This window comes from Lissotriton vulgaris, chromosome 6 (assembly GCF_964263255.1).
Source record: "Lissotriton vulgaris chromosome 6, aLisVul1.2, whole genome shotgun sequence".
NCBI classification, from domain to species: Eukaryota; Metazoa; Chordata; class Amphibia; order Caudata; family Salamandridae; genus Lissotriton; species Lissotriton vulgaris.
In genome coordinates, this window is record NC_141694.1 from 1,290,662,332 (window position 1) to 1,290,689,086 (window position 26,755).

Consider the following 26,755-nt stretch of genomic DNA (forward strand, 5'->3'; position numbering starts at 1 on the left):
AACAGCTAGGCTGTGGGTCTGTTTGGCAGGCCCACAGCCCGGGAAAGTCGTAAACCAGTGAAACAAAAGCAAAAAGTCCGGGTGATCATAGGATTGCAGACCCTACTCTCCTACACCATACATGAGTAAAAAATTCAGGATCTTTCTAATTGGGTCCATACACAGCAGCAATCGCTGTGGGTTGGGACAAAAGGGTACCATGCAAGATAACATTCAGTCCGCCGGGTCAGTGAGTATCTTTATAGGGTGCCAAAGGAGCCCTCTTCTTAACAAAATGGACACTCCCCTAGAAGAGGAGGAATAAAAAGAGGAGTGCGTTTCACCCCAATTGCGAGACTGAAGTCTGGTGGAGGTGGCAGGCAACAAGTGAGTTTCCTGCAGAAGGCACATGTTGACCATATGCAGGTGTAGGTGTGAGTGAATGAGCCTAACTTTACGGTAATTGCTAATGCCACGGATGTTCGAGGTCCTACAAATAGTGTCAGTATGGTGTTACGTGCCTAGGTAAAAGATAGAGTGCAGCGCAAGAGGCCAGAAAGCCAAGGATTCCATAGTGTGTGCTCGGACAAGCGTGGCATGACAGAAATAGGAGCCGAGCAGAAGCGCAATGTATATACTGGAACCACCAACAGTCCAAAGCTGTGTGCATTCTAACCATGGGGACTAGCTCCTGGAGGAGGAAAGCTCTGAGGAAAGAACTCATGTCGTTCAGGAAGAAGAGGACGCCTTGTACTAACCTGCAGCACTGGACAGGCCTAATGGCAAGGTGGCGTGTACAGATTGAAAAGGGGGGATGTGAAAACAAAAACATGAAAAGCACAATGATATAAGAAAAAACCCAATTAAGCCCCCCCACCCCCGCCCAACCCAACTGCCCGCCCATTATGCAATTGAGAACACTGGTTCTGGCTAATCAGTAATAGACTGAGTGTAATCATAAACATTCCCCATAGCCCAATACCCGCCCTAACACCCCCTCCTTGCAACCCAAAAAAACAGTACAAGAAGGACCCCCAACCCCACACCCACTCCAACCCCCCAATCAGGCTGAGATACCACCCCGACCCACCCCAGGAACCCACATCTAGGACAAGGGGAAACCATATTAAGTGAGGGAATTATCCAGTAAGGGCATGGCATGGCAGGGCTCAGTAAAGCAGGGTGGCCAAGCTAAAAGTGACAGCAGACAACATTCAGGAAAGAAAATAGCGTACTGGTCACAGCATTTCAATCTTTGTCACTAAGGCGATCAGTTGCAGCGAGCTGAGAGCTGGATGGTGAAGAGCGTGATGATTTTTCATGTTTCTTAGCAAAGGCGAGGGCTTCTCTGGGATCAGGAAATACAAGCGGACTGTCAGTTTTTCTGAATACGCCAAAGAATAAGAGACATCATGTTTTTGCAGAATCTGCTTTGCAGGAAGGAATTCACGCCGGGCAGCCTGAACAGTGAGTGTATAGTCCGGGTAGAACGAAAGTGAATTACCTTGGTGATTTATTTTGCCCATGTTGCGTGCTGCACGCAGAATGGCATCCCGATCTCTGAAATTTAGAATTTTTTCGATGATAGGGCGAGGAGGTAATCCGTGACCAGGGCATGGACCAAGGGAGCGATGTGCACGTTCAACAATAAAAACTGAGGAAAGAGTGTCACTGAAAAGTTCCTTGACCAGTTGCTCCACGAAGTCTTCCATGCGGGCAATATTGGTGGATTCTGGGACACCAGTAATGCGGAGATTACTCTGATGAGAGCGCACCTCCAAGTCCTCGTTTTTCTCCCAGATGATAGCTAGGATTTTGTCCATCTGCAACCATTTCTGATGATCCTGAGTGGAGGCATCCTCGGCGTCCGAGACCCTGGATTCAATGTGGAGAAGACGATTGTCATGGGAATCAACATGGGCCTTAACAGAGTCCAGATGGGCAGAGATTTGATCCAGTTGGGTCGCAATGCCAGGGACCGTCGATTTTACATCCAGCATAATTGCCTTTAGGTCATCATCTAGGGCAGGAGGCGCGTGACTTGGTTTTCGCGAGGACACGAATTCTGTCGTTGGGTATTCCTGGAATGAAATGGGGTCACCTGAAGTGCAAGCTAGAGCAATGCCTGGTGGGAAGGGGTGGCCTCCCTAAAATCCTCATTATTCACTTGGGAGGGAACGATCTGGTCACGTTTGGGAGAAGGGCCCTGATTCAGGCCATGCAGAGGGATGTGTCAGCAGTAACCAACAGGCTGGGGGCAACTGAGCTATTTTGGTCAGAAATTGTCCCGCGTAAAGTGTGGATGGGGGCTAGATCTCTGGTCGCAATAGAACAGTCCCGCAGGAGGGTCAACAGGTCCATGCAGAGGTTTATGGAAAAGAGGGGCCCTGGGAACATAGGAATGGCCCATCACTCACACGCAACAGTCAGCTGTAAAGAAAACAAAACAATGTTCAAACAACAACTAAAAAGCAAAAAATGGGAGAGGACTAGAACCGTTATATGAACACACTTTGTTTATTAGTGCACACTGCACACTGCACCTGAAAGACGTGATTGACACATATATACAGAGATATACAGCGACCCGTTCACTGAAAGCTGTAGCAGTCAATTACATATGATACAGATTACTAACCACTGAGCAGGAGCAGCACTGGGCGAAGCCACAGGTAAGAGCCAGACTGGGTACGCTGGTTTTAGATAGTATAATAGCCGTCATCTGCAGGATTCTGTCAGATATTGAGCTTGGCCGGCAGAGCCCATTTAAAGAGCGGCCATGTTTCAGCCGGCCAAGCCACACACCCCAATTTTAGAAGAGGTTTGAGAGACCAGATAATTTCAAAATCAGACAACTGGATCAATACACCCTGTGGAACCAGGTGAATTCAGGGGGAATCGTGCACTGTGAAAACATTTGAGGCCCTGTAGCAAAACAAAACCAGTGAAAATGGGGAAAATTGATGGAGACTAAACCTGCCAAACCATCTGGCTTATTAACACTGACAAACACTCAGCTGAGAAGTCCAGCAAAATCACCCAAACTCTTTCTTCCTAATATGGAGTCTAGTCCAACAAAACCAAAAATAACAGAAAAATTCAAATATTTGAAAGACTCAGGGGCAGCAATTTATTCCAGCAACGGTAACATCACTGGACTCCCTCAGTCGCTTAACCCTATTATGTTAATAAAACAGCGGGGAAAACTGACAGAAATACCACTCATCCCCACTGTGCAGGCAAAGCAGAAGGAAGGGCAGCTGGAAGAGTCCCATCTAATTAGAGAGCAATGACTGGGGGTACTAGAGAAGAACCAGAGTATGCTAGAGGATTCAGTAGTAATAATCCTAACAACAACCCCTCATACCACCCCCCCCCGACACTGATGTAAAAGCGCATTCCTGCTTTGAAAGAGTTCCCTCATGGACAGAAGCGAGCAAATTAGAACAAACCATCAAAGCGCATAAAAACATTGAGCTACAGGCAAAAGCGAAGCCCGAACAAGGTTTGCACACTGACTCATTGAGCTCTTCTTTGGGTGTGGAGGATTTATCCCATTTAATAAATTGTCTGGCAGAGGAGGAAGCCAGACGAAAGGGGGATAGATGTGTTGTTGTTGTACAAAGAATCCACTTGGTCAAAAAATCGAAACAGGAATGGGGCAGCCATAGAGCAGGGGGTCAAAAAGAGGATTTAGGATGGAAATTAGTCACCCCTGCCTATGACCTCCCCCAATAGAGTGAGAAAGGAAACATCTGCCGGCATGTAGGACCTGGCTAAATACCTCACATACCCTAACGCCAGAGAATAAGAAAATGTGTTTAACATATATGCTAGAGATCTGCCACCCAGTATTAGCATCAGTCCAACAGAAAGGGGTGGACACTGGGCCTTACTTCTTAGAATACTGCACATCCCCATCGAGGCTTTAGATGACAAGGATTATAAATAGATATTCCAATTAGTCTCTTGAATACTCTGGTTATGTACACTGCAGGGATCAATGAGAAAATCATCACCCTGAACAGCTTGATCTGAAGAGTGGAAGCCGATACACAAGGGGCATCGCAAGGCTACAATTGCACACCTATCTCAGACAAATTGGCCAGCCTCCCAGAGGCCATGATTCAGCTTGTGGGGGAGCTAAAAGCAATTTATCACAAAGAGATCCCAGCGCTTTTGGAGACCCCACTGCCTGCGAAACAAGCCCCATTAACCTTTCGCGGGGGGGATGTACAACAAATGAACAGCAACTGTAGGAACGGCCTCTACAGTCAAAACTATAACTGATGAGGTACAAATTGCTTGAGAAAGCATTAAACAGCTACAGGGTGAAGACACTCGGACGAAATCAGACCATGGGGCTGATAAAACAATATCAAGCAGCGTTATTGTAAGTTTGCACCTAGCTCTTTAAGGCCAATAGAAAGAAACAACTGAGCAGAGACGATGAAAGGGTGAAACAAAAAACTCCAAACAGCAAGCCGGCTATCAGATTACGCTACCTTTAGACAACACGGATGGAACCACTCACAAAGTCAACTTCAGAAGAATTGGCTCCCCTTATCTCAGTGCCTCAAGAAGCTCAAAGCACAAGAAAAGACAGTGAGAGATCCACTTAATAATTCGTAGCAGGGCCACAAGCTGACCTAAAATAATTCTCCAGAAACAATAACAATAAGTCTAAACCACACTCTTACAGGCACTTCACCCTTTGTCACTGGACAAAAAAACAATAGAATTTACCCAACAATAATAATCACAGAACAGATGCATAAGGAGCAAAATAAGTCCCCTTCAATGGAAACATCAAACCAGGGCTGAAATTACATCTGCCATAATGGCAAATGACCTAGAATGCGGGCCTGTAAGAACCGCCATGGAAGCAAACAATCATAAAGCAGAAGATAGTCAACTTTTACATCAAAACGGAAGCAAACAGCTTGAGAGCGAAGCAGTGGCAATAAGCATAAAGGCAATTTTCACTGATACCTCTTTCCCAAACTAACCAAATCTCCCTATATGGACTCTCAAGGACAGCCTCTAAAAGTCTATGGCAATGACTCAGCAGGGGTAATGCCAGCTCTTGAGGGAAAGAGACCACTCTGCGAAATCACGAAGAGTTTCAAGAACATTCTTCTGCCAAGAACCAGTGCGATGAAAATGTGGCTTCAAAAACAAAGTGACCAAATCAACCACTTACAACACTACAGGACATTAAAAATCATGAGGGACAGATTCCGATTATAAACGTAACCTCGCCGACTACTAGAACAAAGGAATCACTCGATCTAGCAATGAATCAGCAAATCCAAAGACCTGTGACCATCTGAGACCACCCAAGCCCACGAAACACAGACTATAATGCACAGGACAGGGGTGACCATGCTATTCTATCTGGACTACATCTCAAAAGCCCCATTCACATTTTAAACACAGGCAACATCCTGAAGCTCACCCACTTGATCCCATCCTTGGGGAGCGTAACAGCAAAGGATATTCTAGCAATTGAATTCCCCAACCCCGTCCCAGGATATCATAGTGAACATACTAGTTATCTAGAGCTCTGAAGAATTGACACAAACTGTAATGAAAAAGGGAGAGATCTTTAAGAACTTAGGTATCTCAATATATGCTCCCAAGACTTTTGTGCCCTTGAACAAACCCACAACGAAGTACCCAGGTCATGCATGATGATATGAAGAGTCTACTCGGAGTTAAGGAATGCCAGGAGTAAATCACCGGAACAATCCTCACATCCAGTTTAAGAGACTACACGGGCACCCTTTCAACACAAGATCATTGAATCACAATGGGGATTGTTAGTAGGCACACTCAACATGACCAGGAAACTGCAATGACAAAAAGAATATAAAAGCAAGGACGGACAAAAACACAGTAAGAATATTCTCCTGGAATATAAATGGGCTTGCCAGCAAACTGGACGAATCACAGACCATGCAGTATCTATGCATCTCTCTTTCTCTTTCATGTGGTGCTTTTGCAGGAGACCTGGGTGCATGAATCCAATGCCATTGAAAGGCTTTTCAATCTCTTATACTCCTGCAACCGAAGCCCAAAAGCATGCGCACTGAAAAGAAGGCCTTGCAACATCTATTCAAATGGAGGTCAAAGAACTTAAGGAGAAACATGAGGGGTTGCAAATTGTGGAATTTGCCATGACAGCATCTGACGGCCGGATGTTTACCACAGTAATAGTGTACGTATATATCCATCCCAGCAAGAAAGCAAGATTGGAGCTCTCAAAAGCTGTGACGGAATAGCTGATGATCCTAAAAGTCGAGCCTAAGAACATCTCTCTCATAGTCTCAGGAGACTTGAACATATGTCTGATGGGAGCCTCATTATCCAACAAGGTCCTAGCAGCACAAGACCAAGCCTAGGGCATACAGCATCACAAAAGCCAAAAATGGCATACAAATGACAAGAAAGGCCAGTTGTTCATAGAAACCTGGAAAATATTGGGCTTAGGGTTCTGAATGGCCGCTTTGCTGGTGACCAACCCCCAGGGCTATCATATCACTCCAAAACAGAAGCATCCTTGATTAATTAGACCTTGATGGACTTATCCTTAATGCCATATTTTGCTTTGCTTTGCTTTGAGAGAGAAGATCGATAGCAGCCACCACCCACAGGAGATAGTCTTATCAATCATCCCAGTAGAACATGAGGCATCCGACCAGGAAACTGCATCCTATATCATCAGCAATAAGAGAATTAAATGGACGCCCCCTTCTTTGCAAATCTCATTCATGGCACGAAGGAGTTATCCTACGGCTCAGATGAAATGTATGATCCAGTGAGGAGATGGGAACATTTAACAACTGAATATGTGGGCCTCTTTGCAACATTAGTAACTACTCATTGTAAAGAGCCTGGATATAATGATAGCCCCCATGGTGGCCTGAGGAGAAATCATCATATCAGGGAAATAACAAGGCAAGCAAATCAACTTTGGAGAGCACTGGGGATAGTCCCAAGTGACTTAAACCTCTGGCGCTACACAAGGAAAGCAAAAACAGACTAAAAGCAGAAATGGGAGCTATTGCGAATCAGCAACAAAGCCTTCCGGGCAAAATTGCTCTGTGACGCAAAAAGAAGCAATTTGGTTGGGTTTTGGCGGACAGTCAACAGCACCAATAGCTCCTAACCACGGGTGCCAAGCTCAAATATTTCAAAAGCTCCCTGGGCCAGCTGCTTAATCTCGCATTTTAACATAAGGGGTATAATCCAGAATCCAGCATTCATCAATAGGACCACAGGAAATCATCCCGAAGCAGCAGCCTTAGCTCACGTATTATGGAAAAACTGCTGAATACGAAAAAGGGCAAGAATAGCCAAACAGAGAAAGAGAGCAATGCTTTAGGCAAAATATCTTGAATCCCCAACCTTGCCATCATCTGGAAAGTGAAACAGAACCTGCGTTAACTAACGCACAGAACATCCAGGGTACATTTCTAAATGAATCAAGAAGGAGCCCGGGTCCAAATGGGAATTTACCCAGCAATTTTTAAGGAAGAACCAACAAACTGGGCAGAGAAGCTAGGGCCACTTTTCAAGTTTGTTCTGTCCAGCGGCAGAGTCCCCGCCTCATGGAATGGCTCAGTGATGGCACCAATATTCAATGAAGGAGAGAAAAACAATCCAGAGAACCGCCTCCTAGTGGCATTAATTGACAACAAAGCTAAATACTTTTCTGGAATCATCCTGGAGGAACAGCAGTTTTTTGCTGAAGAACATCATATTAAACCGCCAAACCAGACTGGCTTTACCAAACGAAGAGGGTCTATAACTAACATCATGGTCCTCTCCTTGCTAAGGGATTTTGCCCAGTCATACAAACAGCCTGTTCACCTATGTTTTATAGAATACAAATCTGCATTTGATAAGGTCAGCCACAGCAAACTATGGCAAAAACCTGCAGATTAGACTATACCGGGTGGCCTTCTAAAGACATTGAAAATGCTGCACACAGACGCATGGATCAGGATAAAAAGGTCAAGCACATTGAAGCAAGGTAGTAGCAGGGAGCCAATGAAACTCATTGGGAAGATGGTCAGAGACACTAAGCACTTTAGCAAACTTTCCTCCCTTAGTGGGATCCTGCAAAGATAAAGTCCGAAAAAAAAATTTGCATCCTAAAAGACTATTTCACTCAGACTCAGACTGGCTCAACTCTGCTCCTACTTTGTGTATCTGGATAGATCAACACCTTCCTATTATAAGAACAGAATTTTACTGCATAAGTTGCCAAATGTTTTAAGTTACTTTTAGAAAAATACATTTTAATGATTGTGAATTAATGGTTTTGTAGTAGTAGAAACTCCCTCTCTTGCGCTGGGTAAATATCTGATGCAGGAAATAAGTGCTGGTGCAAACGCCCCCCTCCCGGCAACCACCGGCTCATATTAAGCACTGGTGTTCACAGTGGAATTCAAGTGGTATATATTCAGGGGAGTAGGCTAGGTTGCTAATCCCAGTTCTAAGTCTTCTAGCACTTTCGGATCGTCTTGATTTGAGCCACATATCCTGTCCTGTAGTAGTAGAAACTCCCTCTCTTGCGCTGGGTAAATATCTGATGCAGGAAATAAGTGCTGGTGCAAACGCCCCCCTCCCGGCAACCACCGGCTCATATTAAGCACTGGTGTTCACAGTGGAATTCAAGTGGTATATATTCAGGGGAGTAGGCTAGGTTGCTAATCCCAGTTCTAAGTCTTCTAGCACTTTCGGATCGTCTTGATTTGAGCCAAATATCCTGCCCATCGTTATCCCAACCTCTAACTCCACCAAGGCCCATGTACCACATGCGTCGACGAGTCTCTGTTTCACCTGCCCTATTTTATTTCTGCCTAAACTAGCAACCACTCTAATGTTAGAACTCTGGGAGGAGCAAGCCAATAGTGCCCTTACTGAAATTAACTCCTTTTTGCCCCATGAGATATGCGTCTCTTAAAGACAAATTATGTCAGTAGTTATGGTTCTTAAGATCTCAGCGACCCTTAAATGCTTACTTCTATCAATTAATCCCCCTACAATGACTGAAAAAATAGTGATTCTACCCATTTTTGCCTAATAAACTGGGCAACTCAATTTTTCTCCCATTTTTAGTTTTGCTTGATAGAAACCTAACATACCGTCTCTTAACCATTATCCTTTCCGCACTTTTATTTTTCTTATGTTGTTCCTTTTCTGAGCCTTTTTATCCTCTATTCCCCCAAAAGCACTTTAGTAAACTTTCCTCCCTTAGTGGGATCCTGCAACGATAAAGTCAGAAATGAAACCTTTGCATCATAAAAAGCAATTTCACTCAGACTGGCTCAGCTCTGCTCCACTTTGTGTATCTGGATGGGAAACATCCTTTACCACGCAGATTTTACTCCGCAAGACTTTAACAACGCATCCATTACAACGCAAGTCGTGACTTGGGCTGGAGGGCGCTAGAGGTCTAAGAATAGTATATTTACTATTCCAACACCTTCCCTAGTGTCCACGGGGACTGGTGTTAGAATAGTAAATTATACTATTCTGAATCCGCGCCCCCAACGCAAGTCGTGGTAACGACTTGCGCTGTAAGGGACACGTTGTTAAAGCACGCGTTGTGACGGTACGCGTCGTACCGTCATACATCCATCTGGATAGATCAACACCTTCCTATTATAAGAACTGAATTTTAATGGATAACTTGCAGAATGTTTTAAGTTACTTTTAGAAAAATGAATTTTAATGATTGTGAATTAATGATTTTGCAGTAGTAAATACATTGTATTCCAATTGTTTTAATTAACTAAACAGATAGGCTTTGAAACTTGAAACAAAACCTCCCTCTCTTGCGCTGGGTAAAAATCTGATGCAGGAAATAACTGCTGGTAACCCCCCCCCCCACTCCCACCCTCGGAAGCCACTGGCTCAAATTAAGCACTGGTGTTCACAGTGGAATTCAAGTGGTAAATGATTGTTGCCATTACCCTCGCTATGCACCCTTGCCTGTGGCTCGGCCCAGCCCATAATTGAGGGTGGAGAACATAATAACTGTCAATGTCTATACAGAGGGCAAAAAGGTTTAAATACTGTGTAGTGTTACTCAGCAGTATGCTGTCGAAATTGAATGCTTTAAATCCATCTTTATTAACATACATACGCCAGCACAAGAAAAACAGTCACTGTTTCACGTTTCATGTTTCGATCATGTAAGATAGAAATATCCATTAGAACAATAAACCTTATTTTTCATGAATTGTATGTATCAGGTGAGGAGTATTGACATTTCTACTTCCTAAAGTACTCAGTATCTTGAAATATAATTATTTGTTCCTTTATTTACATTTTCAGGCATTTCTTTAGATTAGATTTGGAGGCTGCACAAATGTACCCCTGTTATGAGGATGAGTGGACTAAGATTACTTTTGCTGATTACACCGTGACATACCCTGATCAGCCAGCACATAATTGGTTTGTGGTTTTCAGGTAAATTTTGTACACGTATATTGCGTACTTCGATTGATTGTTATGTTTATTTTGTTTTGTGTGTTAAATCGAAATGCTTTGCGAAGCTCCTGATTCAGAAGATTGGAAACTACAGTCTTCCATCTATAAATGGATCAGATATAGGAAGAGCATTTCTAGCACCTACTTGTGGTGGTGAAGTGTTTTAAATTTGCTCCAGAAGGACCACCAGTGCTAGATCCAAGAATAATTATAATAATACGTCTAGTGTGCCTGCCAATAGGTGTCTTGTTGCCTGAAATCATTAGGGCCAAATCTGGTAGAAACTTCTAGGCCACAAAATGGAATGCGATCCTTATCAGAGAAGAGGACACTGGCATGCATTTCTTACTGTTCCGCTAAGTTAACCAACCATTATGGGCAGAAGTGCTAGGAGTTAGATTGAGCTGTCTGAGATCTCTCAGTCATCTCCAGGTGATTTTCCAGAGCCCTTCCCTGAAAGGCGAAACCAGACCTCATACATGTATTGGCAGTTTAAACGAAACTATTATTTGATATGCCCTATTATTCTGTAAATCAGCAAATAAGAATTATCATAATCCGTATTAGCAACTCAGACAATGGAATTAATAAACTGATTAATGCTGACTACACCCCAATCATATTTCATCACACACCCCAAATCAATTCGCCTCAACCATATAATTAGCTCATTTGCAGTTCAGTTACTCTAAAGTATTTTATGCAGAGCCATAACAGAACCCACTCACGTTTATGCCATCAAGCCTTAAGCGGGAAACCCATCGTTCAGCCTCCTTCTAGCAAGCGTTCCATCTGCTTTCCCCCACATTGTCACCTGTATCATTTATACCCTTTATAATAAATAGGGGTCTGTGGACCAATAAGCAGAGCCTTTGGTCAGCTCCTGACTTGTTGCACAGCACAGTGAACAATTGGACCTTTCAGGTCTTAGGAAGTACATAGAAGCTGCTGCTTGGTAAGGAACCATGCAGTGTCTCAGAGCACCGGATCCCAGGCTAGCAGGAAATGTAAGACACTGCACAGGGTAAAAAATCGCTCGCTATGGTAAGGAACAGAAACATATGGGACAATTGAGAAGATTAAATGTATAAGTCTAAAGGATATGCACACTCTACAGTGTCAAGTCAAGTCAAGTATTTCTTTATTCGGTTTTTTTCGTAAACAAAACCATAAAAGCATTATCATAATTAAAATATCATTGATTACATTCTATATTAAAAAAAGAAATACTGCTAGTAAATAAAACAGTAATTATAAAACATGAGGATATTCTAAAATGTTATTTACATTTCATGCCATATGTTTTAAACACAATTTGTTAAAAATTCATTGTTATGAGCGTGGAACCTGAATGGGAAAACATCATCTTACATTTCACATGCATGATAATACTTTTAACTGATGTTAATACAAAATGTATTCCAGATTTGGGCGATGGCGGAAAATACATTTCAGAAATTTAACAATGTGCTTTGATATCCATTCCTCGCCCAAATACTGTAAGAAAAGCATGGCCGGACGGCATCTTCTGATAACCATACATTTTAGAATAGGAATCAGCCAGATCTTTCTATGCTCACTGTAATATTTACAAAAAAAGATGGTGTGAATGGTTGCCTGCGTGGAAAATTCATCACATGGGCAGTGTTTTTACATGTTTACATTAAACATGGTTTATAATTTTAATCAAGAATAAGTAACGAACAGTGCCTGATACGTACAATTAAAATGCAGCACGTGCTTTTGTTGTTGATTAATTGGCCACATGCATGTTAAGAGGTACTGGGTTTTTTAATGTAGAAGGAATACTTGCATTGATGGCTTGAGATTTGTGAAAATGTTTTTTAAATGCACGTTATTTTTTGTTTTATTTTAGAGAAGTATTTCATGTGCCAGAAGACATGCTAGTAGTACCAAAGATGTACACCACCATTCCTAACTGTTTTCTTCATGTCATCAATAATGACACTCTTGAGGCCACTCCTACAGTTTTTAATAAAGTTGCACCTCATTTTTATATTAAGAACTTGGTAAGTCTTCTTCTGGGATTTTACCAAAAATTAATTGTCATTGATTGCATGTCTGTCTTGCAAGAACTCCGATGATAGGACTAAAAGGTAAGAAATGTCACTAATTGCAAAATCTGTATTGTCGCACAGGGGTAAGACCCTTTCATGAGACTGCATGGCGTAAGATCTTTTACCACTGCGGAATGTGCGTGCTTGAAGGTGTTGCATGAGATTGGGGAAGATGAGGGAAAGCAGCAGAAGCTGGTTGATTAAACAAGAACACCACAAACCACTTTGCTGCTGTGTTTCAAATATGAGCAGTTGTATCTGGACTCAACTGAAATATCTTATTTCATTAAGTTAATTCTAACTTTCGGGGTGGAGGCAATGGGCAGTCAAAGAGGAGACTTGAAATTGATCCCTCCCTCTTAATTAAAAAAAAGAAGTTATATTTTTTTCACCTGTGTGGGGCAAAAAATATTTGTTGTGGGTTACTGTTGTAGAAACTATTATGTATGAGCCATATGAATATTGCGATAATATTGGCAACTGTTATTGTTGGGGATCAGTGGTAGTTCACTCATAAGGGTGTCACTCACTATTGTCAAACCAGTGATTGCCTTTACCTTACTTCCAAGGCAGACTCGTGCAGTTTAAATCCTCCAGACTGCCTGACTGTTGCTTGTAGCTAGACCTTGCAGATCTGTTTGTTGGCTGGTACCAACGCATGAGAGGGTGGGCACAACACATTGGAAGCCTGTGGAAATTGCATCCCTGGCCTCAAGGCTCACTGATGAAGCTCAGGAGAGTGACTCACAAAGGCAGCCTTGGTGCACTGCGTGCTTCAGCCCTCCAATGCCTGAGGCTACGCGCCAACCATCTTGTCCCTCCATTTTGTCACAACTCGTTACAGGGTAAGGTCGCATCAGCGAGTCATTACTTGGGATGTGTTAGGAAAGGGTGGCGTGGAAATGCAAGAGAGGGATCTTAAGCTGGAAGCATGAAACTGAGAATGTACAGTACATCAGCATAGACCTTACGTCACACAGTTGCATGCTTTATCCATTATGCAGACTCACCTTTCAGATACTTGCATCAGTGCTATGCTGGTGCATCGGAGAAAGCGCTGGCAGTAGGAACTCTGACTCATAGGTAGCGGTGCACCTGCTCGGAGGGCTCATGGAAAGAGCTACATTTGATTGGCACAGGCCGCTGAGGGTATGTAAAATATAAGACTCTCCTATGTTGTCTGTGTGGATGTGGTGATGCATGCATGTGAGAGAATGTATTTTTGTGTCTCCTCTACTCGGCGCATTTCTATGTGCACACTGTTATATTTCCTATGTAGCCTTTGTATTCCTGCATGAGTCCACAGTAACCTGGCTCATGCACCCCAGGCTTCCATGTCCAGGAACTCTGAGGCAAACCTGGCTTCTCTGCCAAGCAGCCCCTGAACCATTTATTTGCTTATGAAAATCTATAATTTAGTCATACTTTCCATAAAATGGCCTTGTAAAGTCAAATTGTACAATATCACACTTGATTTGTGATTCTTAACTTAAGGGCTAAGTTTTCACACTAACATCCAACGGCGCCTCACACAGACCCTTGGTACAAGCTCTTCATACTGCCCCGCTGCCTGCTCATCCCACCACCCACCATTGACTGCTCCTCACAGATCCCACCATTGGAAGCTCAATGTTACTACTCATCTCTTCACATCGCTCATCAGTGGCAGTCCTCACACCACCCACCAGTGAGAGTGTCTCACACTGCCCACTCATGCCTGTTTCTCACAATATATCCTGTGTCCGGTTTCATTCATGCGGCATCCATTGATGTCAGCTACTTGAAATATCTGGGGCCGTATTATGGTTTAGGTGCATTTTCATTGTTTGCGCCAGGCGCATCTACAAAAAAATGGTGCGCAAGGTGCAAACAATGGAAATGCGTCCTATTACCATTAATGTTCTGCCCCCAGGGCTGCCGCGAACACGCGGTGCACTGGGGCCAGCACATTCACATGTAACACGGAGTGGCTGCTTTAAAGCTGCTCCGTGTTTCACAGTGCAGGCGACAATCCGCCGGCACTTTCAAAGGGGATTAGAGACCCCCTTGCAGGGGGGTGCAGTCCGGGATGTCTGGGGGTTCCATAGGACCCCCTTTACTCCCTGCAGAGGGATGCTCTCAAGAAGCACACCGGGTAGGTAATACAAAGCGGATGCAGAGGCAAAGGGATTCCCTCATGTACATAAGGCATGCCCCCATGCAAATGAGGGAACGCCCCCTTGATGATAGTGCTGGCGCTTAATGTGCACCAGCGCTACAGGCATTACAGAGTCAGAGTACAAGTGTCTGCGGCCCCTTCTGCAATACCAAAGAGCCCAGGGGGTGTACAAAGTGGACACAAATGCCCATTGCAGCCCAGGAGCACTTTATGTAATATGGCCCTTGATGTGCCATTCTCTCACACTGACCCAGTAGCAACAGTGCAGTTCCTCACCGCCCTGAGTTCCAACGGGGCAAACAGTTCACCACAGTACCATTCTTCTTAATGCTTACTGCTACCCGCTTCTGACATGGGCTGCTGCTGCCCACTTCTCAATCCCCACACTACCAACTAATGGCATCTGCCTACAGTACCCATCATCATCACCTCCTCACCACATTTCACACGACTGCCAGCGCCTCACACATCTCTCAGAACTATCAGCTCACAGAGGCAGCCAGTGCCTGTGTGACACTGTGCTCATCGCTGCCTAAGCCTGACAGGGCAAATGCTGCCAGCTCTTCACACAATGCCAGGATCAGAGCCTCACAATTCCTATCAGTATCAGCTCCATTCCCTTCCCTTTTGACTACTGCTGCCTCTAACTACTAGAAATAGCTTATTACACAGGTAGATAGTTAGCCAGTCACAAAAAACTTCCAGGGAAGCTGCATAGTAACTCATAGCAACCAAGTAAGGTAACATGAAGACTGGTCTTGCACTGTCTCTATGCTGCCACCACAATTCAAGCGCCACAAACCAAGATAGGATAAAAGCACTACTCTGATCACTCATGCGCAATGCCAAAACACCTGAGATAGGCCACGCTACAAACCCAACATCCTGCCAAACAAAGCACTCTGTCACAGTATAACATGCTGCCTCTTCAGTACCTCGCAAGGGCTAAAAGGCTCTATACAGTTAAAATTATATGCATGTTTATGTATGTGAGAGTGAGTGCACTGGCTGGCTCCTGACATATTGGCGGCAATTCTTAGTATTTTGTGTCGACCCATGGCATATTGGTGATAATTCCTAGCATTTTGAGGCCATCCATAGTAGAATGGTACCCTTAGTGGACAAAAACGGGCTCAGACATATTGGCAGTCATTTGGGGCCACCTAAGGCAAATTGGTGGTATGTCTTGTAATTTTGGAAGCATTCAAGGCAATATGGTGCACAATGTGTGTGATGCTTGCCTTGGCATACTGGTGGTTGTGTTTTCTATATTTAGACTATCCATGAAACAAAGGTTCCCAGTGTAACCCTTGAAATGCTAGTGGACCTGTTTCAACAGAGATAATTCCTTATTTATTGGGGACAACCGTGTTATAAGATGGAGGTACATATGCACATAAGGAAGGGTAAAGCCATGGTTCTCTATAGTAGTGAAACGTTGATGTTTATTTGGGTACTGATCGTGTGTTTGCTGAACATGATTAGCTTTTCTTTGAAGGAATCAATTTTATTGATTACAAACGTGAGTGAAATTAGATGTTAGGGGACAAAACTATTCCTTTTTAAAATGTATATTTAAAGAAGACAGTTGAGTGATAATCATTATTTCTTTCTGAATCCCTAATCTGTAAATGTAATGTTTGCTAACCTGATTGCAAGCCCTGCTTCAAGAGTCTGTAAAATCTATACTGCTCTGTTACTGTAAATGCAGGCTTCAACTGTGCAATCTGTGTAATCTTATTTTTCCAGCTTGCCCCTTACAAAGAGATTTACAGTCATACTATATGATGGTGGAGTCTATTCCCAAGAGGAAAAATTAAATATAGAAATTACATTGCTCCTGTGGTAAAGAATAAGCGTCGTAAATTTAAATTTTTGAACTACCTGTTTCACCACTGGCTTTTTAGACACTTTAGGGAAATTGTGCTGAAAAATTGACTATTTTGCCACCATGTTCTTAAAATTATGGCCGGTGGAGCTGCAATACTTCTGGCGAGAGACAGGCTTAGTTGGCCATCCATGAGAGTACTGAAATATTTCATTTGTGTTTTTTAGAAGATTTATGTTATCATGGCATTCGTTTTTCTATTATATGGTTTTGGGTTTAGGATAGCACTTGATTTGTAGTTAGACAGCCAGCTTTAAGCTATTTCTTGTCAGGTGGGGCTGGCCATGCTGATTTCAGGAATCACGAAGGAACCGGCAGACACACTTATATCAGGAAGTCTAATGTTAAGGAGGTCTTTTAGAGTTTGCCAGATCGGGTCAACAACCGAGTTATGGCCAGGAAGGCGGAGGTTTATAAATAAGGCGAGCAATTCTTCCCAAGGAAGAGGCTATCATAGCCTCCCGGACCTGGCAGGCCACCATTTCACCCGCCAACGACTTTAAAAAGTGCTAATTCTCCTTATCGGGCTTCAGTTCACTGCTGTTGGAGAAAAATGCTCATGTGACCATTGTATTATGGATTCGGACTGTGACTGGGCTTTCTCTCCTCGTGTTTTCTATTTTGTGGTGCAAAACGTGGTTGTACAATAAGTCAAATAAAATGTACAGGTTCTTCGCATTTTCTGAAGGAGATTTCATCACAAAGGGCTAAGCAGGGAGGTTGCACTGGTGAGGCTCTGGGAGACAATGCACAGTCAATGAGCTCTTAGTGGCCTTTCCCTAACTTCAGTGACGTCTAAACATGTCTGTGTGACATGTTATCAAGAAGTGGACGATGGCCGCGAGGTTTGCGGGCTGAGTACAAGGACAGTGATGTTTTGGTGCAGAGAGGTAAATGCAGACCAAACATGGCATGATGTATTTAGGGTAATTCAGCCGTTGTGTTTAGCTATAATCGGGACAAATGGCATTTTTGTATATAACGTGAAATGGTGTTTTTTGTTCCACGTTGGATGGTTTACAGCTAAATCGTCAGTTCTGTAATTACTGATCGGCTGGTGGGGGTTAGAGAACAGAAAACGGATACAAATGCCCAATACGTGTATATTACTAAAAAGAAAGAAGCTATCCTAAACTGCCCTGCTTTATGACAAAAAGGGTTCTGTTTCTAAAAAAGGGTTTATATACGAAGTAAAGTAAAAAAAAAAAAAAGAATCAAAACTAAAAATGGTTGCCTACTGCTAGAAATAACTACCTGATGTAAAAAAATAATGGCTGTAACTTCTAAAACCAAAAAATAACTCTATTGTTTTAATAATTTTTCAGAAAGGGTATACTGTTGTTGCTGAAGCATTTACTGGTGATTTCCCAGTAATAGCTGGAAAATGGAAATTGCGTCTCATGACATCCTACAGCCCTCTTCCATCTCCTGCTCGAGACGTATTAAACAATTATTTTTCAATGAAGGATTTCAAAGAGTACTTTATCCCGAACAAGGAACATATTTTGTTCAGGTAAGTGCAAGAAGATGTTATATACTTCATGCATTCTCTCCTGCTGTATAATAGTTTTTATATTCATTATATTTCTGTTAATTATTATTACTGGTTATTAATTCTATGTGTCTTTTTTTTGTGTCTTTATTATTGTTATTCCTTCTATTGTCATTCCAACTGGTTTAGCTGTTACAATTATTGTGTAGAATGTCTAAAACACGAGGAGGGATATGTACAATGAAGTGGTGGAGCGTATTGTTAGCCTCCAAGGCTTAACAACACGCTCAGCCACTTCGTAAATGCAAGGCTGCACCATATGTACAAGAATGTGGTGCAGCCTTGTGTTTCCCCCTGCAATGGCGCTAAGTTTAACAACTTAGCGCCAATGCAGGCACCCTTGCAACAGAGTGCAAGGGTGTCTGTGTGCAGGGGAGGTTTGTTTATGTACAGGAAGGTGCCCCATCATGCAAATAAAATCATAAAATGCCATTTTGTAACTTTTATGTGAGCTGCTTCATGCAGCACACATGAAATTTACAAAAGAGAATTTCTTTTAAATCTTTGTTTATGTACAGGAAGGGGCACCTCCCTGTACATAAACAAACCATGGCATTTTGCTTTTTCCCTGTGTGCTGCCCAAGGCAGCACACAGGGAAAAAGCAAAAACGAGGATTAATAATGCATTTCTCCTCGTTGTGCCAAATTAAGACCAGGATTTTCCTGGTCTTAATTTTGACGCTGCCTCATATGTACGCCACCTTTGTACATAGGGGCAGCGTCAAATACAATGAGTGTTGTGACGGAACGTCCATCACAATACCCACTGCATGCCCCTTTCACGCTAAACATAGCCTGAAAGGGTGCCTTATGTACAAAGCAGCGTTAAGCCATGTTAAGTGCCTTAACACTGCCTTGTACATAAGGCATGGCCCCTCTTGCCACAGGAACGTCACAAAAAGTGACGTTCCCGTGGTGATAGGGACTTGTACATATGCCCCTAGATATCCTAAGCACTTAAAAAAGGTTTATTTCCTAATTTTGAATCAGAGTGTGGTTTTGGCAGCAATACGGTATTTCCTGCAGAGTAATTTAAACTAAACCCAATTGTCCTCCAAGGGGGGCTAAATAAACGAAATTGGGTTTTGTCTAATTCAGGCAGCCAATGTTGAATGTTCTGTGTTAAAGCCAACAACCCAGGAACCCTTGCTATTCCACTCTAGGGGCTCAGAAAATTCCCTTTATGATGCCTGCACTTTAATCCGTCTCTACAGCTTTAAAATGAACAAGCACTGGCAAAGCCAAATAGGTCTCAGCTATGTGCGACCTATAGCTGTGTTGTACAACTCAGTGGTTGCAGAACATGTTGAAGGTTTTTTCTAATTTGCTGTGAAACCGCCCTTATTCTTGTGGTATTTATTAAAGTGTGGGGGGTGGTATGAGCTATGGATTAAAATGTGAAATTAAATTTAAATTGATTGAAATGGTGCAAATTAATGAATGTGCACGTTTAAATAAAAAGAAGGGCATTTCCCCTGTAACACTGCAAGTGAAGAGAGGTGGAGAGCACCTTTTGTTATCTTAAAGGAAACAGAAAATGACTGTGTGTGTATAACAGGCAAGCAGTTCCTCAAATGTGACAACATGTGTGCTTGAGCTAAGAATAAATACTGTGGAGCAGATTTACAAGTTAGTGACGCATCTGTATAGACGTGTCACTTTTCCTGCACCACCATGCAACCCTTGCGTCACCATGGATGCGCCGTATTTAGAATATGGCGCACCTTGGCGCAAGGATTGACAGATGCGTCAGAAATTCTGACGCATCTGTTGACGGAAAAGTCATGCATTGCAAGCATGGCGCAACTCCAGCAATGTGTGTTGTGGCCTATTCCCAATAAATTGCGACACTCCTTACGCCTGCTTCAAGCAGGCGTAAAGTTTTGACGCAGTGGCGTCCTAAAAGTCATGCAGTGAAATCTTGTAGATTTTACTACATCACTTTTACAAGGCTTTCCTGCGTGGGAATGCCTACCTTGCATACATTATATCTGACACTGGTATAGTGTCACGCAGGGCTTTACAACGTGACACATCTCCCTAGATGCATCACGTTGTAAATGGCCCACAACTTTTATGCCGATGCTCTGTCACAAAAGTGACGCAAGGAGCTTGTAAATCTGCTCCTAATTGCTTTTTAAAAGCACAGTAAAAGTGGGCCCTTGATGCTCATTTCATGGCACAGTAAAGTTGAAAATAAAACTTAGATTGTGGGTGAGGGCAGGTGCAAATAGGGTTTTAAGTGGTCTAACTTAACAGATAAAAGGCAACATTGTCCAATTTGAAATAAAGGTAAAAATAAAGCTAAATGTAAATGTTGCCCTCTTGGACGCGTTTTGGACATTCACAAGCTAAAATGTTTGAATGGTAAACTTTTTCGGTACCTGTTTTTGCAGTCACAACTATTGTTTAAAGCTGTTTAACGAAATGTTGATTGAAAGGCAGCATTGTTTGAGAGGAATACAACTTAGGCTGTGGTTGAGGTGCAGTCACAAATATTTTTCAAGCTGCCTAACTTAACAAATGAAAGGGAGCAATGTTGTGTGGAATGCTCAAAACAAAGAAAACAGGGACCTCTGACACATCTGTGGCAGCTTCAGATCTCCAATCCCCTCGCACACACGTCAAAACAGTGCTTTCTGCGCTGCATTTCCTGTGAGAGCTGAGTCTTCATGCCAGTTGAATGACCGCATATTCATATTAATTAAAAGTGGTCACTTCATTGGCACTGTGAATGGATCAGAAGTAAAGTTCACTGCACGTGAGATAAACTGCATGTTAGTTTTACAATTGTGTTTTGGGACTCTACGATGTATTATTCCCTACTTCCTTATCAACCCTGCATTGAGAAGCCCTTTTTTGACAAATGTTGTGTAAAAACTAAATTGCTGCCAAGCAGATGTTGGTATTGGTATGGATTTCAGTAGTGTAAACACAAGCACTCATGTGGAATGCTCAAACAGCAGCGGTCCCGGCGTGTGATCGTTGGGGCATTGCCCCACTCATATTTTGACCCCCTCCTCTTCTGTGTATGATAAACTAACTTTTATTGTTCAAAACACCGTCTTTGCCTGACTGCATGCATTCATTTTTGCCCGTGAAAGTCGGCCTTCAGCCGCAGGTGTCAGCTGCTGTGAAGTGGGTGTGGTTTAATTTTGATAGATGCCATCACACACTGCAAGCAAGCGCATGGCACCTAGGCCCAAAGTGCGCATGTCAGGTAGGACAGCTACCTTTCTCCGGCAAACCCGACATGCGCACTAGAGGCCTCTCTTGACCCACATATTAGGGGCTAGGTGCAGATCAAAGTCACAACCTCTGGTCTCCTAATGAGTGGCAAGTTGGCCTGCTTAAGCCAATCCTGGTGCTGCTCTCATACTGTGCAACAGCAAAGGATCAGTGTCTCCATTGGAAAAGCACCCCCCTCTCTCCTACTGTGCACGCCTTGGAGGGAGACATGGGCATGTGAAAATGTGCCTTGTGCTTTGGGTTGGTACAGCTCATTGACGGTGAAGATTTGGACAAGGTCTATGAGCGCGCCAGCTCTGCCTCCGAAGAGGGTCCTGCACAGCCTCTGTGCGGGGGCAACGTTCGGGTGCAGTGGTACCACGAGGGCAACAGACAGGTGATCAAGGAGATCAGAGTAAGTCCACATGACATTTGCATACGCATTTATATAGATATAGCGGCTTCATCCATATATCGCTACATGCTACGTGTGAACCACTCTTGGTACGAAATACTTACACAAATTTTCACAAACTGTATATGACCATCACAAAAATATTCTACCGCCAACAATAACCACACATTTTACCTGCATCATGCACTGCACATTGTACATGCTGACAGTAGTGGCTCCTGGAAGGAGTGATGCGGGGTGGTGGGGCGGGACGCGGGAGGGACAGGGTGGGTTTGGCGTTGCAGCGCGCGCAATGTAATTTGTTGTATTTATTTATTTAGTTATTGAACTCCATTAGGCCTTAATCCGACTCAAAGATTTTAGAGCACTTTATATGAGCCACAGTTACATTACACATGATCACATTCACCTTATATTCATGCATCTTTCACTGTACATTACTAATTCGTATTGCTGCCTTTATGAGAGAGCCGTGGAACCACAAGTAGCAAAGGCAGGCCCAAGGCTAGAAAAGAGGGATCGAAGGATCGGCAGGAGTGGCAACTTGACAGCGGTGATCTGGCTAACAGGATAAATGGCCGTGGGGTGTGCAGGAGGAGGAAAGGGTTGCTATAAACAGTTGTTGAAGGAGGTATAGGGGTAGCAGTATGGATGAAAGCAGATGAGAAAGGCGAGGTGGGCAGTGAGGAGCATGCAATAAAAAATCATGGATAGATGAAGAAGGGTAGGAGGTTTACAAGTAGAGTACTGAAGGAATGAGCCAATAAACAAGAAGTGAAAGAGAGTAGCATGAGTAAGGGTGCTTACAAAAGCAAGTTTTGTATAAATCAGTGAAAGAGGGTATAGAGAGACAGTAAGCAGAAGGTTAATCAAATCTAGATAAAGCTAGAGGTGGCCTCAGTAAAAGGTTTAAAGCACTGTGTCTGTAGTGCAGACATCACACACTTTACTTCCATCTCCTGTCCGCTCCAGTCACAATCAAGATGATGTGAGACTGACTTGGCTTTGGACAGAATCTCTACGAACACATGAATGACATTTTCCTCACGCAGGTCGTTTAGCAACATGAAGTGGTTACCAACAAGGTGCAGCCCGTGTTCTCCCGCAGAGTGGGAACAATCCCAGGCATGCGCTAGGGCCTACCTCAGCTGATGCTCTTTATGTTAAACGAGGCTGCTTGTTTGGTTTTTGCACTTTACCGGCTGGCACAACTGTCAGCCTTCTCCAAGCTTCCTTTGGTGCCTTAAAGCACCCCCCCCCCCCCCCAATTTCAAATGTCACAAGTTGCCATTGGCTCAAAGACATCTGGCATAAACCTGTGGCAGCCTTAGATCGCCAATCCCTGCCATGGGAGGGGGAAAGAGGCAACAGGAGATAGAGGACGAGCAAGTGAAAACATGAGCACTCATCTGGAGTGCTCAAAAACAAAGAAAATAGTAGCTCCTAAAATAGGAGCAATGGGTGGACACAAGTACTTGGTACATGCTCTGGAGGAGGGCTAAACACAAGAAGAAGCATGACGCATACATGCCATGGACAAACAGCAACAATTGATATGAAAGTGACAATGGAGCGAACAAATGGTAAGTCTGTGGTCTGGCTGAAGTCCACTGAATGGTAAACAACATGTCTCGTGGACCTAAAAAGGGAGTCTGTCTTCAGTCACAAATTTTATCAACTAAATACATCTCTGCGGCTGTGTCAGCCATGGGATATTATCCTCTCTGTGCCTTTTATTCAGCCTGAATAGATTAACTATGAGTTCAAAAGGGTGCTAGACTCTCATTACACTGAATGGTAAAGAACATGTCTCTTTGAGACAGCACATGTGCTGTCTATTGTGAGTAACCGTGATGGGTTTGGCTTAGGTGCAGGAAGTGATGGCGCCCAAGCGTGAAATACAAACTTGTTTTCACATGAAAATGTATTGTTGATGTCCATCATTTATCAAGGAATTTTGTTATGTACTTTCGGTTCTGATTCCAGAACCTCAAACTCTAAAGCGTGTGCACAGGACTCCGTTTGACATGTGCTGTCTAGCCCAGACCTAAAAAGCTCTAGAAATGAACCATTAGCTGGGAAATTATTTCCAAACAGAGCAATGTTTACTGGTACAGTAAATCTTGTTTTCTGTTTCCCAATTGGTCAGTGGGAAGGCTGGATGGCTGTCATGTGGAAGACCGCATTTGGCTAAACAGAGAGGCGAATTTCTCAATACTCCCAGAAAAGCCTGGCTCGGTCCCTGAGGACTCGAATCCCTGCAAGCAGGAATGGACTCGACACGCAGCTGTGTCCCGCACCCTGCTGCAAGGGGTCTTTGGTGTGCTGGGGCTATAATCCATTGGGAGTGAGGATGCACGCCTGCCATGGATTCGCAGGCAGCTGGGCACTTCCCTGCCTTGCTATATACACTGTTCTAGTAGCTCCCCATGCCCTTAGAATATCTAGGTATGCTAGGTATGCACATTTATTATACTTGACTGGCAAAGCTTGTGTACTGAACACCTATATGCCTTCAGATTGGAGGAACACACTCGTGGAGCATAACACGTATAATCTAGGCGTCCTTAGAGTCATTTTGTCTTTGAATTTCTGAACACACATGCATGACACATGAAGAGCAGAATGTGTGTCCTTGGGATCCCCTGAACACATGTATGCCTTCAGAGCAGCAAAACATTCAAGTGGAACATATCTCCTCCCTAAGCATTGTACATTCGGTTGTCTGAACACACATGCATGCCACATGACAAGCGGAGCGTGTGTCATTGGGATCTCCTGTAAACATGTCAGAACACACAAATGCAGAGCGTATCTCCTGTAAGTTATGTGTCCTTAAGGTGTACCATAAACATTGTTAGTTTGGATATCATAGCACACGCGCCTGATATAAGACCAGACAGGTTTGTGTCCTTAGGATCTGCTGAAAACATGCATACCTTCAGAACGGGCAATACACACACATGAAGAACATGTGCAGCTACAGTTTACTGTAAACATGTTGCTCCTAAATGTCAGAACAAACATGTGTGGCACAAGACCATCGAGGAATGTGTCCTAAGGATCTATTGGAAAAATATATCTTCAAAATGCCTGAATATAAATGCATCTCACATGACATGTAAAGGATCTGTCCATAGGATCCGTTCAAGGCACTGGTATCTGAAGATGGCTGCACAAGCATGCATGACACATTTTTATCAATGCTTGTGACTGGATGATCTCCTGAAAATATATATACCTAGAATATGGCTGAAAGGACCTAAACAAACAGGATCTGTAAAGTATGTGTCCGTAGAATCTCTTGAAGACAAGAATATTTTCAAAACGATCGAACATCCACTGAGAGGGTCTGTCTAGCACCAGATGTTGAAACCCAAGGCGAAAACAGTATAAGCATTGCATGGTCAGGTGTCATCCCGTCCTTTTTTTCTTGATATGATTGTGCATGATAATCCTCAAGATATTAAATCTGTACGTAGGGAAATCACTGAGATTCACAAATTATTATGGCCTTCTGTAATATTACATCCGCAATAGCAGGAGACCTAAAAAAGAATAATAAAAAGAAGGTCAAGCAACGTACTAACTGGTTTGATTGACTATGTTCAAAAGCAAACCATGACCTAAAAAAGGCTCTAAAGGAAAGGCCAAGAAATAGCAAAATGATACAAAATGTGAGGAAGTCTTATAAAGAGGCCTTAATCATAAGAAGAGTAGCAATACAGGAACAAGCTTGGGGGAAATTAATATAGGCAGCAGACACTCAGGATGTAACATTATTTCTGAAAACAATAGACCTTCTTTTTTTTAAAGACCAGAATTCAGTAAGGATTTAGATCTTAGTGCAACCTTCAGACTGGATAAGTTAGTTTGGTTAGATATATAATAAAAAAAATGACTGTCCAATAACTTAGAGAAAAAATGTTTTAACGATGGCTGTCCAAATCTGGTTCCCATTACTTTGGAAGAGATTACAGTTGCCTTAGCGAGATGCGCAAATGGGAAGGCACCAGGTCCCGACGGGATACATATAGACATTTTTAAATCAGATATACATTTTTGGGCCCCAATTTTATTAAGTGTATGCAATGCCTCAGCAGGTGGTTTTTTGCCTACAACCTGGACATAAAGTGTTATTGTACCGATCTTCAAGAGGGGTGATAGGGGAGATGCAAAATGTTATATGCTCATATCCCTGCTTGACTCAGTCTCAAAATTGATGGGCAGGGTCCTTTTGGAAAGACTAGAAAGTTGGGCTAACGACATCTCTGTCCTTAAAGAATCTCAGTGAGGGTCCACACAGAGATAGGGACAATAGATGAATACATCTTCACTCAATTATTAGTAAATATTCTCTCTCCAAGAATAGCCATCTACATCTATGTTTTGCAGACAAGCACGTTTGACCTGGTCAGTCACACAGAATTATGGCAAACACTGCATAAGATGGATGCCCCTAGTGAGGTCACTATCTATTTATTACAACAATACAATCACCCATCCGCTAGAGTACAATATGGGTCCAAAGGCGAATGTACTCCATGTTTTAGAGTAACCTGCAGGATTAAGCAAGGCTGAGTCCTTGCCCCATTATTATTTTTCCTTTAATGGGGTTGATCACTTTTTACAAAAGTTGAATGCAGATGCCCCTAAGGTTGGCAAACGTATAACCCCTGTATTATTGTATGCAGACGACGTGGTTCTGCTATCCAGAACTGCAAATGGGCTCCAGTGTTTAATTGAGAATTTTGCTGAATAAATGGAGGGAAAGGATTTAAAGCGAAATCTAAAAAAAAAATCACAATCGTATCTGGGAAAGGGATTCCTAAAACCAGAATACACCACATTAAGGATGCACCGATAGTGGAAACACATACTTTCACATATTTGGGCATACCTTTTACATCTAATGGTCACGGGGGGCCAAACATTGAAACATGTATATGAA

The 26,755-nt window shown here is 43.1% G+C and overlaps 1 protein-coding gene across 1 annotated transcript in view; it reads left to right on the plus strand.

Moving 5' to 3' along the window:
• Positions 1 to 26,755, plus strand: part of ADGB (androglobin) — a 1,363,241-nt gene that overhangs the window by 907,361 nt on the left and 429,125 nt on the right. Inside the window, exons 24-26 of the mRNA XM_086927423.1 lie at positions 10,330 to 10,464; positions 12,362 to 12,515; positions 17,935 to 18,122. Coding sequence (XP_086783549.1) covers positions 10,330 to 10,464; positions 12,362 to 12,515; positions 17,935 to 18,122 — 477 coding nt within the window. The remainder of the gene's footprint in view (positions 1 to 10,329; positions 10,465 to 12,361; positions 12,516 to 17,934; positions 18,123 to 26,755) is intronic.